The sequence below is a fragment of the Cricetulus griseus genome (assembly GCF_003668045.3).
Source record: "Cricetulus griseus strain 17A/GY chromosome 1 unlocalized genomic scaffold, alternate assembly CriGri-PICRH-1.0 chr1_0, whole genome shotgun sequence".
Taxonomy (NCBI): Eukaryota; Metazoa; Chordata; class Mammalia; order Rodentia; family Cricetidae; genus Cricetulus; species Cricetulus griseus.
In genome coordinates, this window is record NW_023276806.1 from 155,906,539 (window position 1) to 155,924,034 (window position 17,496).

Here is a 17,496-nt window from a genome sequence, read left to right on the forward strand (position 1 = left end):
ACATTTAAAAATTAGAATATGCCAGGTGTTGGTGGCACACATCTTTAATCCCAGCACTCAGGAGACAGAGGCAGGCGGATCTCTGTGAGTTTGAGGCCAGCCTGGTCTCCAGAGCGAGTGCCAGGATAGGCTCCAAAGCTACACAGAGAAACCCTGTATCGAAAAACCAAAAAAAAAAAAAAAAGACCCCCCCATAAATAAATAAATAAATAGATAAAAATTAGACTACTTTGACTTTCGTAAAGCACATAGGATATAAATTGCTTGTTCTCAATATCTTTTTGGTAGTTTTAAAAAATTGACTAACATTCAGAGAATTTAGATTAAAATTTTTTTGGATGATACATTGGTTTTCTAACACACTTTTTTAACTTTTTGAAATTCTATTTTTTAAATTTTTTTAAAGATTTATTATATATACAGTGTTCCTCCTGCAAGCCTGCAGATCTCATTATAGATGGTTTGTGAGTCACCATGTTGTTCCTGGGAATTGAACTCCTGACCTCTGGGAGAGCAGCCAGGGCTGTTAACCTCTGAGCCATCTCTCCAGCCCCAAAATTCTATTTCTTTTTATGTTTATGAGTGTTTTGCCTCTATGTATGTCTGTGGACCACATACCTGAAGTTCCTGGAGGTCAGAAGAGGGTGTCAGATTCCCTGAAACTGAAGTTACAGATACTTGGGAATCACTATATAGGTAGTGGGAATCAAACCTGGGTTCTCTGGAAGAGCAGCTGGTCTTTTAACTGCCAATGAGTTTCTCCAGACTCTGTAATATCCATGTATATACAGTCTATTACTGGAACACTGTCTGGTTTATGAGTTATTTCTTCTTTTTCCTCTCTTCCTTCTCTCTCCCTTTCTTCTTTCTTTTTCACTTCCAGTACCATACCTTAGGCTGGCCTGGAACTCACTTTGTAGCCCAGACTGATTTTCAGTACAAACAGCAATTCACCTGCCTCTGCCTCCTAAGTACTGACAGTACGGATATGAGCCACCACACTAGACTGGATTATTTTTCACAGGTAACATTATACTATAGTATTCTCTGAAATGAAAACTACAGTTTTCAGCCGGGCGTTGTTGGTACATGCACTCGGGAGGCAGAGGCAGGCGGATCTCTGTGAGTTCGAGGCCAGCCTGGTCTCCAGAGCGAGTGCCAGGATAGGCTCCAAAGTTATACAGAGAAACCCTGTCTCGGGAAAAAAAAAAAAAAAAAAAAAGAAAAAAAAAAAAGAAAGAAAGAAAGAAAGAAAACTACAGTTTTCACTGATTTGGGCAGTTAAAGTGATGTGGTAATTTGTATTTGTAGGCTGCTTGTTTTGTAGAGTGTCTAAATTTATTTTATGTTAAGTTGTTTAGCCTTTATATAACCTTTATATGACATAGCTATCTCATTTTTTTAGTGTTTTTATATACACTAGAGGTCAGCCTGGCCTATAGAGTGAGTTCCAGGACAGGCTCCAAAGCTACACAGAGAAACCCTGTCTCAAAAACTAACCAACCAAATAAATAAATAAAAATGGATGTATCCTGTCCTGGTGGTGGTGTACGCCTCTAATCCCAGCAATTGGGAGGCAGAGGCCAGCAGATCTCTGTGAGCTCAAGGCCAGCCTGGTCCACAAATGAGTTCCAGGACAGCCAGGGCTGTTAAACAGAGAAACCCTAAAAAAGCAAAACAAACAAACAAATAAAAAAACCCCAAACAATACAAAAAACAGGGTGGTTGAGAGACTAAGGAATTCCTAAGTGGTTAATTTGTTTTCAAATGTCAGCAGTGTCTGCCTGTAAGTAATCTGGTGTGAGATACAACTGTGTTTTTGTAAGCACATCACAGCTGAATATTTCACTCCTCTCCTCTTCCTTCCCTTAAACTGCCCCCTTCTGTGTCCCCTGTGTCCCCATTCCCTACAGCGTCCCCTGCTGGCTGTGGTGGAGATTGGTGCGCTGTGAATTGCACAATCACCTAAGTGAGTACCAGAAGAGGCTAAGAAACCCTGGCAGCTGGCTGCTTGCTCTCACCAGGAATAGGGACCCTTTGTCTGAATATCCTGCCCAGGTAATACTTCTGTTCCCCAGTTCTGTTTTCCTTTCTATTAGCACGGATTGTGCCCGGCATAAAGATAATTTCATTTTTTGAAACTAGGTAGCTACAAGTTTCGTTAATTCCTCTTTTTTAGAATGTCTTTTTTCTTTTTCTTTTTTTCTTTTTGTTTAAAACAAGGTTTGGCAACTCAGAAAGTTGTAACCATCCTTTTCTGATGTTGCAAATGGGAGTTTTATAATTTACAGCCAGCTATTTTGTAATAGTAATTAGTATTTGATGTTTTTAATGGGTATGGCTTCATAGTCTAATGTGATTACTGAGGTCTGAAGATTTTTTATCATAAAAATGTTTTGATAACTTCTCATTCTTCATTGAAGACCTTAAGAGTTTATTTTGCATTTAATATTAATTATAATTATATTAATTATAATAAAAAATGATAATTGTAGAAATGGAGCCGGTTTGCAGTTTTGCAGCCTTTTCACCATTCTGTTCTTGTCTTCTGTGTCTCTTTTGAAGATTGACTATCAGTGTTGAGCTGTGCCACTTGTACCTAGTTCCAGCTAATTGGGACACTCAGATAAAAGGATTGCAGAATCAGGAGTTGAAGGCTAGCCTGAGTAGTGTATGCACACAGAGACACATCAGGTCTAAACAAATGACAAAAAAGTAACTTTAGTGAAATTGTGCGGCTCATTACATAGTTGCCATAGGGGTAATGGAACAGTTAGTAAGCTTGTTTCCATTTGCTGCTATTCAGCAGTTACTTTGGCAAGATGGCCTGGCCCTTTTGCTATTCTTGCCCATATTGACTCCATATAGGCATTTAGGAATCTGGATCTTACTGCAAAATTGTCAGACTTTTAGACACTTTTGAAATTCAGTTAAGAGTCTTGGTAATTAAGGTTTTTGTTGGCATTCAAAGATGATTCTGATATATATATATATATATATATATATATATATATATAATGATCTGGGACAGGGCCTCATGAAATATAGTCACAGTCACAATCCATTTTCTCCATTGTACCTCTCTAACGTATATTTGCTCTGCTCGGTGCTTATCTTATTGGAGATGAGGCATTATGATTGCATCCTATTTCTTTTTTGTTGTTGTTGTTAAGATGTATTTATTTTATGTGTATGGGTGTTTTGTTTGCATGTTTGTCTGTGAACCATGTGTGAGCCTGGTGCCCATGGAAGCCAGAAGAGAATGTCAGATCTCCTGGAACTGGACTTACAGATGGTTCTGAGCAGCCACATGGGTGCTGGGAATGAACCAGCAACTTCTGTAAGAGTAAGCAGTGCTCTTGACTGCTCTTGACTCCACAGCTATATTCTAAGTGTAAGCCATTTTTGTGCATCATTACTCAGGTTATTTCTGGGTTTAATTCTTGTTTATTTAGCTTCCTATGTTTTTCTTTTCTTCCCATCCTGGGGATGGATCCCAGGACCAAGTACCTGCTAAGCTTTACCAGTGAGCTGCACCCTCAGCCCTATCCTCAGTTTGCTGTTGTTTGGGAGACAAGGTCTCACTAAGTTTTCCAGACTGGCAGGCCTTGAACTGACTCTGCATCCTAGGCAGGTCTTGAACTTGCTTAGACTCTTGCATAGCTGGATTACAGGCTTGGGCCACCAGACCCAGGATAGCTCCCCTTTGAGTCAGTCATGATTCCTTTTTATTAAATGGTCCTTACGTTTATAAGTATTTACTTATTGTATTTATCTGAGTGTTTTTCCTGTGTGTATGGATGTATGTACACTATGTGCCTAGTGACTGTGGTCCCTAAAGAGGCAGTAAATCCCTGGAACAGAGTTGAGACAGTTTGAGCTGTCATTTAGGTAGAGAACTGGACCCGGGTCCTCTGCAGGAGCAGCAAGTGCTCTTAGCCACTGAGCATCTCTCCAGCCTGACTCTGGAACTTGTCTTCTGGTTCTGAGGTTAGAACATAGCACACTATTTGGGACACGTTTGAATATCTGCTCTCTCACTATCTAGATTTAATCATTAGTTCTTGTATCAGTTTTTCTTTTTTTTTTCCCCCAAATGTTTTCATTTCCTTCTGGTCTTACAGTTCTTTATTCTGTCCTTAACACTATTACCAGAGCTGTTTCAAATACTTACAAATCTTACTTAATTTCTTGCCAAATCTTTTGACGGTGTTCATGTTGAAGTTTTAAAGAAAATCTTGTTTTATAACAGATTTTTTTCCCCCAAGAGAATTTTTTTTTGAAACAGGGTCTCTCTACACAGTCCTGAATATCGTATCATGGAACTTATTTTGCAGGCGAAGCTGTTCTCAAACTTACAGAGATCCATCTTCCTCTGCCTCCTGAGTGCTGGGGTTTTGCCATGCCTGGCATTTCAACAGTCTACATAACCAGATTTTATTAAATGGTCTCTATTTTTAATGTTAGAAACATTTTTTTTTAAATCACACAAGCAGAACAGGATGTATCTGTGCATAGAACACAGCTTATGGTTTATGTGCATAGAATACAGCTCATGGTTTATGTGCATAGAACACAGCTCATGATTTATGGCCCCAACATCTTCAGTGCTTTAAATGTGTATGCTGAAAACCTGGCAATTCAAAAATTGTTTCATTTCCAAAAATAGCCATGCTGAGTAGACACTGTGAATTGAGATTGAAAAACCAAGTGGAGAGACATTTTCTTCTGTGGTGTAGCCACTGGTAAGGTGCCATGCTCCTGTGATAGCATCCTACCCAGGCCCCTGTGATAGCCTCTCATCTGGGCCCCTGTGATAGACTCCCACCCAAGGCTCCTGTGATAGCATCCCACCCATGCCCCTCTTTTAGCATCCCGCCCATGCTCCTGTAAGCAACCTTTATTAAACTCCCTGAGTCAGCAAAACCAAAGAAGACATGAAAGTATAAGAAAGACTGGCTGGGAAAAGGCAGGGAGGAGTGGGAGTAGGAGGGAAGCAAGCAGGAGATGTGGGGTAAATAGGGTCAAAGTATGTTACATGCACGTATGAAAATGTCTTCATGAGGGGCTGGCAGAGGATAAGAGCACTGCCTGCTCTTCCAGAGGTCCTGAGTTCAATTCCCAGCAACCACATGGTGGTTGACAACCATCTGTAATGAAATCTGGTGCCCTCTCTGACCTGCAGGGATACATGTAGGCAGAACACTGTATACATAATAAATAAATAAATCTTAAAAAAAAAAAAAGAAAATGTCTTCCTGAAACCCGTTATGCTTAGTTAGTATATGCTGCCTGTCTTTGCCTACCAAGTGCTGGGATAACAGGTGTGTGCCACTGCACCTGTCCAGTTTCCTTTTCTCTTCTCTTCTCTTCTCTTCTCTTCTCTTCTCTTCTCTTCTCTTCTCTTCTCTTCTCTTCTTCTTCTTCTTCTTCTTCTTCTTCTTCTTCTTCTTCTTCTTCTTTCTCTCTCTCTCTCTTCTCTCTCTCTCTTCTCTCTCTCTCCTCTCTCTCTTTTGGTTTTTCGAGACAGGGCCTCTCTGTAGCTTTGGAGCCTGTTCTGGTACTTACTCTGGAGACCAGGCTGGCCTCAAACTCTCAGAGATCCGCCTGCCTCTGCCTCCCGAGTGCTGGGATTAAAGGTGTGGGACACCAACGTCTGGCCCAGTTTTATTTTCTGTGTGGCTAAATCATTTTTCAATGCCGCAGTTACTTGCCTTTTCCATGTAAAGCCCTTAACAGTTTGCAAAAATATGGACCCCATCTAAGAACTGCCATTTGGAAAAAAGTTTAATTAAGCAGTTGAATGTGTGTTGTTAAATTCTCTGTAAAACCCAGACTTTCATGCTATTCTATGAAATACTCTCACATAAATGTTAAAATTCCAGCTGTTGTTAGATACCATTTTGAAGATACGGAACAAGCTCTCTAGAAGAATAGTGCAGGTGTTCGACTCTAGAACACACACAACAGTCAGAAGTATGCTGTATGAGCTTTTAGAGTAGTCAAGAAATGCATGTTTACCAATGTCTTCTTAGAACAGTGTCTTGGGCGTGAGTTGTAGAGCTGGGAGAAGATTGGCACAAAAGAAGGGAGGTGAGTTGTCAGAAGAGGGAGGGAACGTAAGCGTATGTTCTAGGATTCTTTGCTTTGTCTTTTTTTTTTTTCTTTTCTTTTTTTGAGAGGCTGGCCTTAAATTATGTAGCCCAGGCTAGCCTTTCATTTCTGCTTCCATCTCCTAAGAATTCAGGCATAAGCTACTAGATTCAACTCTTTTTTTTTTTTTTTTTTTTTTTTTTTCTTCTGTGACAGGGTTTTCCTGTGTAGCCTTGGTTGTCCTGGAACTCAATCTGTAGACCAGGTCGGACTTGAACTTATAGAGATCCACCTGCCTCTGTCTCTCCAGTTCTGGAATTAAAGGCATGTGGCACTGCCACCTTCTAATATTCTTTTTAGCTCTAAAAATTTACACATATATTTAACTAAAAATGGTTTGTTTCGCAAATAACAATTTCATGTTACTTTGGCAAATAAACAACTATATGATGTTGGAAGTTTGTTTTGTGTTTGTTCTTATTTTTAATTTTTATTACATCTTTATTTAGTTCTATTCATTTTTATGTTGGTGTATGTGTGCTCCTGGAGGCCAGAGACAACTTGTGGGAGTCAGTTCTTTTCTTTTACCATGTGGGTCCCAGGGATCAAACTCAAGTTGTCAAGAGTAGTGGCAGGAGCCCTCTCACCAGCCCATTTTCCTGTTTTGAGACGAAGTCTTCCTGTCTAGGCCGTGTTTGAATTCTTTATCTTGCCCCTAAGCCTTTCAAGTGCTGGGCTTACTGGCATGTACCACCCTGGAGAGCTTTGTTTTTGTGATGAAACTCTAAAACCAATTTGATGGAAATGGGTATAATTATGTTTAAAATTTATAGTGTGTGATATCAAATATAAAATATGCATTTGTTAAGTTACAGTGTTTGTGTGAAGTTTCATGAAGCCTAAATCATTTGTAAAGAAATGTAATTTGTGTAATGTTCATGTTTTTACTCAAGCCATATCATAGTATTAATAGCGCTGGAACTCTGAGTTATTCTACCATCTTACATTTTCTAACTTGGCAAGTCCTCAGAATTACTCTTTGGAGGAGATGCTGTTTACGTATAAGGAAACTGAGGTATATGCTAGCTAGTGAGTGGCATCTTACCTGCCATGTGTTTATGATGTGTTTGCTTTCTTAAGCAATGGCTAATCTTCAAGTACATGAAACTTGCCTGTGTTTTCCCTGAATCATTACTTAATGCAGCATTTGAGACATAATTTAGACTATAATAATTATGTACTGATTATAAAATGTAATTTAAATAAAATTTACTTGCTTGTACATTTTATTGAAGACTGCATATTTTTTATACTAAGCAGTTAGTAAATTTGTTTTCATGTATTCTGTGTGATTAAAGAAGATACTTGTTAAAATAGAAGCTGTTTTTGTTTTTAAGTATTTTTTAAAGTTTACTACTTAAAAATGTGATAGAAGGCTGGAGAGATGGCTCAGAAGTTAAAAGCACTCCCTGCTCTTGCCGGGAACTCAGGTTCATTTCCCAGCACCCACGTGGTGGCTCACAGCCATCTGCAACTACAGAGTTGCAGGGGACCCAACACCATCTTCTGTCGTAACATGCACCAGGCATTTGTGTGGTACACAGACATTCATGCTGGCAGAACACTCAAGCACATAAAAAAAAAAAAATCTTAAAAAAAACATGATAGACATCCATACTAACATTTGTCTGTTATAGTGGCAGAATACCTGACTTGTGTACACTTTAACAGTTACTTATTTGTGTGTGTGGAGTGTGTGTAAGTTAGAGGACAATGTGGTGGAGTTGGTTCTCTCTCCACAAGTGAGTCTCAGGTGCTGAACTCAGCACTGTCACCTGCTGAACTAACTGTCTTACTGACCATAAACTTCTTTTTTTGTTTTTTGTTTTTTCTAATTTTTATTTTACACACACATGGCTGTTTTGCCCGTGTGTGTCTGTGTACCACATACCCACAAGTGTGCCTGGTACCTGTGGAAGCCAGAAGAGGAAGTTAGACCTCCCAGAGCTGGAGTTAGATACAGTTTGAACTGTCAAGTGGGAATTGAACCTGGGTTGTTTGCAGCAGTTAGTGCTCTTAACTATGGAGCCATCGCTCCAGCCTGGCCAGATAGTTTTCAGACAAGCCACTGTGCATGCTATCATGTTGACACACTATTGAAATTTTAGTCTCTATTGTGAGTTTTTCTAAGTAGTTTTGGGGGCTGGAGATAGTGGCTAGAGCACTCATCTAGCTTAGGTGAGGCGCTGGCTTATATCCCCAACCCTGGAAAAAAAGAAAGAAAAAAAAAAGGAAATGAGTAAGAGTTTTGCCGATTTTATCTTTATTTTATGGTGTGACTCCCTTCCGTGTGGCCATTCCAGCTTTGACATATTTGGGCCAGGCAGTTTTCCCTCCTTATTATCATTTGAGTTCCTGTTAACATACCTACTTAGGTTTTCACAGTTCCACTTTTCTCTGTCTTTCCATCTTCCAAATAAATATTCACAAGTTTAAGTCATTGGGCTGGGTTTCTTGCCCTCCCCTCTATACTTCAGCTTTAAAATATTTATGTACTTTTTCAAATATTTTAGTGATTATTCAGTAAGCTAAAGTAATTTACTTGACTTTACTGTATTCTATGTTGAGTCACGTCTATGCCCCTTTCATTGATAATGCTCATGAGAATTACTGCACTGTCTGGGAACCTCAAATGGAACTTAGGAAAGAGACTCTGCAGCAACACTGGGGAAAGCATAGGTTGACACGCCACTCTTCCATACAGTCATACTTTATTGTAGTGTTTCCCTCTTGTGCACACGGGGAATACACACAATACACACTTAATGAAAGTCTGCATTTCCTCTTTCACTCTCACTTAAACATGCTGAAAAGCCATTTTCCTGAAGCATTTGTGTGTAAATGAGATGTATGTAAAATAAGCCAAATAGAAAATATATAGCTTAGACTGTACAATGGTTACTTAGTATAGGAAACCCAGCTGCTGTATAACTGAATGTGACAGCTGCCTGCAAGTCTCCATCTATTCACAATAATTTAAAGAACAAGCAATATTAATGTCTTCAAGCTTAGCTTCAGTGCTCAACAATTTAAAAGTTCTTTTGGGAAAGTGGGAACTTTTGACATTCTCCCATTCAGACTGCAATGATAGCAGTCCTAATTCAGCAGAAAGGCTGATGGGAAGACAAGGACTTTCTAACTGGGTATCTACCTAGTACCAGGTGATTTATACAGTACCTACCTTTAAGCCATTCTTAAGATCGGCTTTAGTTTATTTTCCATTCTACAGATGAGCAAATGGAGCATCAGAGAGGTGACACAGTTGTGGCTGAACTGGGAGTCAGACCTGTTTGTGTCTCGTTGCAGGCCCATTTTTCTGGCAGAACTTTACCTTTATTATGAACCAACGTGAAAACAGAATTTGCTGTGAATGCCATATATTTGATTCTTTCCATTTTTCACCTTTTCCCAGGCTCTTCTTTTTGTGTTCTGTTGAAGTTTTGTGTTTATGAAAGTTGTAAATCCTCCTTCCAGAACACTTAAACATACTGAGAAGTATAAAAAGGAAGACCTAAGCCTAATGCATTCCCTCCCAAGTCTAGGTTTTAGTTTTGATGTGTGCTCATGAGTTGTTCAGGTTCTGGTTTACATAGTGAGTTCCAGGCCAGTCAGAACTGTATGGTGTCTCAATAAAGAGGGGGTGGGGCTTACTAGTCTGATAGAGGACCCAGGTCCAGTACTCAGCACCCACATCAGGAGGCTCTCACCCATCTATAACTCTTCTAGGCACCTGCATATACATGATACATATAGACTCATGCATGCACATGCACAAAATGATTTTTCTGGGTTAGCAAGATGGCTCAGTAGTTAGGATCACTGGCTGCTCTTCCAGAGGACCTGGGTTTGATTTCCAACGCCCACATGGTGACTCACAACCATCTGTAACTCCAGTTTTAGGAAACCTGATAACTCCTTCAGGTCTCCTTGAACACCAGGCAAATACATGGCGCCCATACATGCAGATAAAATACCCATGTAAAAAAACAAAAACCAAAAAACCTCCAAGCCCCAGAAAACTACACTTAAAATGATTTCCAGAGATAAACAGTTTTGTCTGATTTAAAAAAAAAAAGAAAAACATGAATAGAGAGTAAATACCTAAATGTGCCTGGTAACCCTACGCATAATATTTCTCTTACATCAAGTATGCCATAGACCAGTTGATGATCAACTCTGAAAGCTAAGCACAGGAAACATGTAATAACATTGGCCTGAGTGTGTAGCTCAGTTGGTCTGTTGGTTTAGTGCTTGCTTAGCATGTGTGAAGCCTGTATCCATGCCACATGAACTGGATATATTGATGTTTGCCTGTAATCCTAGCATTCAGGAGGATCAGAAATTGAGGTTTGAGACCAGACTGTGCTACATGAGACAGTCTCAAAGAAATTAAGTTTGGAAGTTTTATAGATTGAGAATCTGCTATAGTCCAGAACAGTGCACCATAAAATAAGTGATAGGAAACTATTTCTTAGAAGTATTTGCTCTTAATGTATAAGGGGAAACCTTTTTGTGTTTCAATGTGTAAAAACAGACCTCTTCAAGTGTGGAGGCGGAAGTGCCATTTCCTACTGTGAAGTCCTACTGTAGGACTTTGTGGTCCCCTTAAAGAGCTGGCATTTCCTTCCTCAACTATGCAAACACAAGCAGGAGAACTAATAACAGGCTCAGGGTATCTGATCTTATGTGGAGATCTTTGATCCATTTGGGGTTGAGTCTTTCGCAGGGCAATAAGTATGGTTCTATATTTGCATTCTTCTGCATGTAGACATCCAGTTTGACCAGCACCGTTCTGGAAGATGATGTCTTTTTGTCCAGTGTAGATTTCTGGCTTCTTGTCATCATTGTTAAAGCTCAGAAACCAGAGTGCCTCTATTCAGTTCCTGGCCCTAGCCCCTTTTATGTCTGTGAGCATGTTATTTAACTTTTCTTTCTTTCTTTCTTTCTTTCTTTTTTTTTTTTTTGGTTTTTCGAGACAGGGTTTCTCTGTGGCTTTAGAGGCCGTCCTGGAACTAGCTCTTGTAGACCAGGCTGGTCTCGAACTCACAGAGATCCGCCTGCCTCTGCCTCCCGAGTGCTGGGATTAAAGGCGTGCACCACCACCACCTGGTGTTATTTAACATTTTTAAAATAAAAAAATACTTAAAAATACCTCATTATTTTATATGTATGGATTTTTGCCTTCATCTGTGCCTGTGTACATGCCATGTGCATGCCTAGTGCCCAGTAAGGCCAGAAGAGGTCATTGGATGTCCTGGAACTGGAGGTACAGGTGGTTGTGAATTACCAGGTAGATGTTGGGAATTGAACCAGGGTTCTCTGGAAGAGTAACACCAAGCCATCTCTCCAGCCCATTATTTAACATCTAATGACTCAGTTTCTGCACTTCAATTTTTAAGCTTACATTTATTGACTGATTTACTTACTGTGTGCATGCATGTGCATGGGCTATAGGGTGCTCGTGGAGGGGAGAGGACAATGTGCAGAATTGGCTTCTCATCTTCCACTGCATGGTTCCAGAAATTGAACCCAGGTTCTCAGGTTTGGTGCTAAATGCCTTCACCTGCTGAGCCATCTTGCCAGCCCAGTTTCTCCACTTTTAGGATGCCGGCTGTAATTATACACAATTCAGAGTTATTAGCTGAGATAAAACCTATGAAACTCTTCAAAACAGTCCTTGACAGAAGTGTCAACCTCTGATAGCAGCCTGCTGTTGTTACAGTGCAAACAATCCGGAAGTATGCAGAAAAGAAAAGCTATACACTTGAAGTCAGGGAGTGTTGCTGAGTTCCATTTAGCTGGCAGTCTGTCACTGTATCAGAAAACATGACACAGCCTATGTGAGAAGTACTTAGCTCCCCGTTTTGAAGACTCAGGGTCCAAGTGGCTCAGGTTGATCCCTGGCTGCATCACCAGGTGCAAATGGCAGATAGCAATAGCAAGAGAATATATTGGGAACAAACAAATGATTATGTCTTGAACTAGGAGTAAGAGTGGGAGTGAGAACAAGACAGACCAGAGTCCTAATATCCCTAAGGACCTAAGAACCAGTCACAGAGACCCGACTCAACCAACACCCCAGGAATTAAAGGGGAAAAAAGCAGGGGTGGAAAGGTGGGACAGGAATGGGATCAGTGTGGCCATAAGCTAAAGACAAGAGGCCAAGCATTCAGCAGGAAGAATTAGCTCAGGGATGAGAGGGAAGCATGAATTACGGAGTCTGTCACATGGTGGTCTGACTGTTCCTTATCTAGGTTCTGGATTTTCTAGGTTTTAGAGAAGTCAATAGAGAATAGTTTCCCCCATTTGGTGGGGGTGGAGTGAGAAATGAGGGTAGGGGGAGAAAAGCAGAATCACCATGAAGTGAGCTGCCTAAAAATCTGTCCCTGAGTTCTAAGATGATTTCAAGTTACGAGCAAAGACCAGAAGCTTCTAGATGCTGCTCCAGGACAGGTAGAACCTGAGATAGAAAACTAACCTTTGAATGTCCTTGCAAATCTTGAAAATACTTTACTTTTATCTTGGTGTCCTTAATCTGGAAGGAGTTGAGATAGAATAAGTATATTTAGGGCTAATCAAGCTTGTATTACCAGTTTCATGCAGCTACTCCTTAAATGATTAATTTGCCTGTGTGCAGATTTCAGCAGGAATCTCATCTCAAATTGGGAGACAAAGAGACAGGCAAAATGAGGGCCCAGTTGTCAGGTTTATCCTGTTTTAAGCTATTTATTGTGACATTTGTAGCTCTCTCTCTCTCTCTCTCTCTCTCTCTCTCTCTCTCTCTCTGTGTGTGTGTGTGTGTGTGTGTGTGTGTGTAATAAAGTATCTCTTAAGTCATTGTGACCTCTTTTGCTGTTCTTGTTTTTTTTTGTGGGTTTTTTTGTTTTGCTTTTGTTTGAGGCAGGGTTTCTCTGTGTAGTCCCGACTGTCCTGGAACTCGCTCTGTAGACCAGGCTAGCCTCAAGCTCACGGAGATCTGCTAGGTTTTGGTTGTCCTTGAGATTAAGTACTAAATTTTGAATGTGGAATGCAATACTTTTATGACATTGATTAGTGATTTTGGACTCCATGAACATTGACCTTCCTAGTGCTGACAAACAAATCATAGCTGTCAGGACCATGGCCCAGGTCACAGACTTAGGGTACCCCAAATACCATGTTCCAGCCAGCATGGTGCAGTTTCATGAAGCGTTTGTAGTAAAGAAAGCAAAGAAAATCTCAAGGCACATAAAAACATTGATGGAGACACGAGGTAGGCAGAGAACAGGAAGGTAGAGGAGATCTCTCCTGTAGGATCCACATGATGTGTGATGACATGCTTATTCTTTGGGTTGGTGGGATTGAGTAGTCTTTTTGTAATTCCCATGGATTTACCCAATAGTAATAGGGTGTTAAGTGAAATACAAGTGAGGACAGCAAATGAATATTTGGGAGGCTTAGCGAGCCCAAGATAATTCTGCTCCTTCTTGTAACTTTCCAGTTCTCCACAGTCACAGGGCTTTAGAAATATTCATTCATTATTATTGTGTATGATGTGTGTGCATGGGGGAGAGGCACACTGGTGCCACTGTGCATATATGAAAGTCAAAGGAGCCCTGGGTTCTAGTGACTGAACTCAAGAGTCATCAGCTTTGTGGTAAGTGCCCTTAGCTACTAAGCCATCCTACAGGCCTAGTAACTCACTTTTAAAGAGTAGCCGGGTAAAATTAGAAATTATCATTTGGGAGAGGGAACAGTTTCCAAGTTTCAGTAATGTACCTGAAAGTATTGGAAAATACATTTTGTAGTTTACTGTTATTATTGTTTGTGATATCAAGCATGTAAGTTCAAGTTTCTCATTCTGTCTGGCACACAGAGGAAAATCATTTTAAAAGGCAGAGTGTTCTCACCTCTACCAATGCTCAGACCCAAGGGGCGATCCACCAACCCTTAGACTGCACTAAGTTCCTGTCTCCTCCCGCCTTAGATTCCTCTCTAGTGCTGTGAATAAAGGCGTGGGATCCCAAGTGCTGGGATCACCTCTGTGTGAGCTCTGTTTCTCTTTTAGACTGGATCAATTTCATGTAGCTCAGGGTGGCTTTTAACTCACAGAGATCCGTCTGCCTCTGTCTCCCAAGTGCTGGGATTAAAGGTGTGTGCCACCACTGCCTGGCCTCTGTGGCTATCTAGTGTGACTAGCTTTGTACTCTGATCTTCAGGCAAGTTTGTTTGTTAGATCATAAACAAAATATCACCACATAAAAGAACTTTATTTTAGTAGTGGTTCTCAACCTGTGGGTTATGACTCCTTTGGAGGTTGCATATCAGATATCCTGTATATCAGATATTTACATTATGATTCATAATGGTGGTAGCAGTAATGAAAACAATTTTATGGTTGGGGCTCACCACATGAGGAACTGTATATTAAAGGGTCACAGCATTATGAAGTTTGAGAACTACTGATCTAGAGAGATGGCCTAACTATAAAGAGTATTTGCTGTTGTTCATAAGGATACTGGTTCAGTTTCTAGCACCCACATCAGACGACTCACAACTGTCTGTAACTCCAGCTAGAAGGGATCTGATACCCTTTTCGTAGCTCCTCAGTTACACACACACACACACACACACACACACACACACACACACACACACACACTTTTAAAAAAGACTATTTATGATTGTACATGTATATATGTGAACTGTGTTTGTGTGAATGCATGGACACATGGGTGTGTGTGCTTATGGAGGCCAGGAGAGGGTGGAGGATTTCTTGGAGTCTGAGCCACAGCTGTTTGTGAGTTGCCTGTTGTAGGTGCTGGGATCTGAACCCCACTCATCCTGATAGAGCAGCAAGTGTTCTTAGTCACTGAGCTATCACTCCTTTCTCTCTCCTGTGTAAACTCTTATAACTTGTTTCTAATAAAAAATACCAATAAAATGCATTGTTGAGTTATCTTAATATGTTAGAAAGGAGAGATGAAATTAAAAATGAAAATAGGAAAGGTCTTCCACAGATATCCCCTAGTAGATGCTTCATTGCAGAAACTGTTGATTGCAAAGCCATGTGGACAAATGAAACACATGGTAGGCAAGCACTTAACCATTGAGCTCCATCCCCAGCCCTTAATACTTCAAACTTTTAAAGAACCCTTCTAAGAAAAAGATTATAGAGAGTCTTAATTACAGGTCAAGGTTTATTGTCCTTTATGACTTGTAGCATTTTCATTAAGTTATCCAAATTCCTGTAGCTAAACCTAGAAAGAACAAGTAGTGGGTGCTTTTAGAGTTAACTCAGAGTTTAAAATACTCGATTTTTAAAAAGCTCCCCAGAGGACACCAAAATGGACTTCTAAGTGGAACTGTGTAATTTCCTCCTCAGAAACCACACTGTGTATGTGCCAGAATTTATTTCTGAAGTAGTTTGGGTTGGTTTCTAATGCTGGGAGTAGCCAGGTGACCTTAAGAGGAATATTGGGATCTTTGACCATTGCTCTTAGGATGATGACTGACATCTGCTGCCATGGGAGCTGCTGTTAGAGGGTCCCCTCAATTCCCTTACCTTGTATCTGGATTAATAGCATAGTATTGCCTCTCCTCTGTGATGGAGTCTACAGTGAACAAAATGTGGTAGGGTCTTACATAGTGCCTGGAAAACGGTGGTATATACTTAACTACATTTCATCCAGTTTGACAGGTAGTAAGAACCAGCTGTTTATAGGAATATGCCCCTAAGTTGTAGACTTAATATCAGGGAGCTATGGCTATGAGAGATAAAAACAACAATGAAAAACAGTGGACATGGATAAAATAAATCCTGTCTTTGAGGTCTTCTGGTGTTTAGTGTTGCTATTCCATTTTTAATATTCTATAGTTGCTAAGATGTGGGGGTACATTAACTGACCGCAAAAATAAATGTAACTTACGTTCTCTTTCAGATTTACCAAAAACTTGTCTCCTGACAAAATCAATCTAAGCACCCTGAAAGGAGAAGGTGAACTGAAGAACCTGGAGCTGGATGAGGAGGTGCTCCAGAACATGCTGGATTTGCCCACGTGGCTTGCTATCAACAAAGTGTTTTGTAATAAAGCATCCATCAGGGTAAGGCTTGGCTGTCTGAGGAGACTTCTCATGTTGTCCGTTCTTGTTTCCTCTCTGACCTTTAAACATTCAACTTCAGATCTTTCCATAAAGAAGCATTTTATTCCTACAATTTATACAGAAAATAGCTGCATAAATGATCATTCATCCCTTATGAGTGCAATTGAGGTAATATATTAATAACTTGTATTTATGTTTTGTTTAAAACAATTTTATTGATAGCTTAATACAATTAATTTGTTACAAATTAACTCCTTTACTTTGGCATATATTCGATGATAGTCCTCCCTGCTTAGGATTCATTGTCAATTGCAATGATTTAAATTTATAATACTTGATTTTAAAGGTAAGAATTGTCATTTATTACATGTAGATATCATTTATTCCCTTTCATATGTTTCTTTGTAATTTTGAGAAATTTAAGGATTTCTATTTACTTTATTATTGTTAACATTGTTCTTATTGTTGTACTAATATTTGTCTCTAATCTTATATCAGTTCATATAACTTCTTGCTGTTAGAGACCAAGCTTAGATTGAGAGGTTGCTCAGGAGAGACATTGCATGCTAATGTGTGCTTTTTTTTTTTTTAATAAAAATAAAATTTGCGTTTCCTTTGGAAATGGGTTCTGTATCCTTTGGCATTCATTTGTTAATTTGGGTATATGACACAAATATTAACAAAGATGTGACTGGGAATATTTGAACATTGCCTCTTTGTTGTAGTTGGCATTTTCTATCAGATATTTGGATTTATTTTGAATAGCTGCAAAAATAGTGGTTGGAATTCTAAAGTTAAAAAATTAATAAACAGAACAGTGATTATGCTTTGCTGAAAATTCTTAAATTATGTAATTAAAATGTATTTTAAGGACTGTTAAAAATGTTTCAATGATTTTCTTATATAAAGTAGATACCCTGATTTCAATAGTATGAATAATTTGTAGTCTAAGAAAGATGTTGCTGCCTATCTTCTATATATAGAGATGTCTTTTGATTAGTAGTTCATATTAGTTTTTAATTATTCATTTTAAAGAAAATATTTTATTTGTAGATTCCATGGACAAAACTGAAAACACATCCCATCTGTTTGGTGAGTACTGAAATAAAAATAAACATTTACATGTGTAAATTAACTGTTCTATAAATATTAATATTTTGTTTCTTGGACTTTCCATCTATTAGTTTTTGCTTTATTTTTATTGGGCCTAGTTTTTTTCAACTGTTATATGAGAACATTGAACTTTATTTACTTATTTAT

At 39.4% G+C, this 17,496-nt stretch overlaps 1 protein-coding gene across 2 annotated transcripts in view; it reads left to right on the plus strand.

Annotated features, from left to right (window-relative positions):
- The window catches only part of Uhrf1bp1l (UHRF1 binding protein 1 like), a 76,384-nt gene that overhangs the window by 8,463 nt on the left and 50,425 nt on the right, over positions 1–17,496 (plus strand). The window contains exons 2-4 of one of the 2 annotated variants that reach the window (XM_027392600.2): positions 1,914–2,058; positions 16,074–16,236; positions 17,290–17,328. In XM_027392600.2, the coding sequence (XP_027248401.1) occupies positions 16,174–16,236; positions 17,290–17,328 (102 nt within the window). In that variant the 5' untranslated portion in view covers positions 1,914–2,058; positions 16,074–16,173. The remainder of the gene's footprint in view (positions 1–1,913; positions 2,059–16,073; positions 16,237–17,289; positions 17,329–17,496) is intronic. The other variant, XM_027392599.2, reaches the window with a different exon arrangement.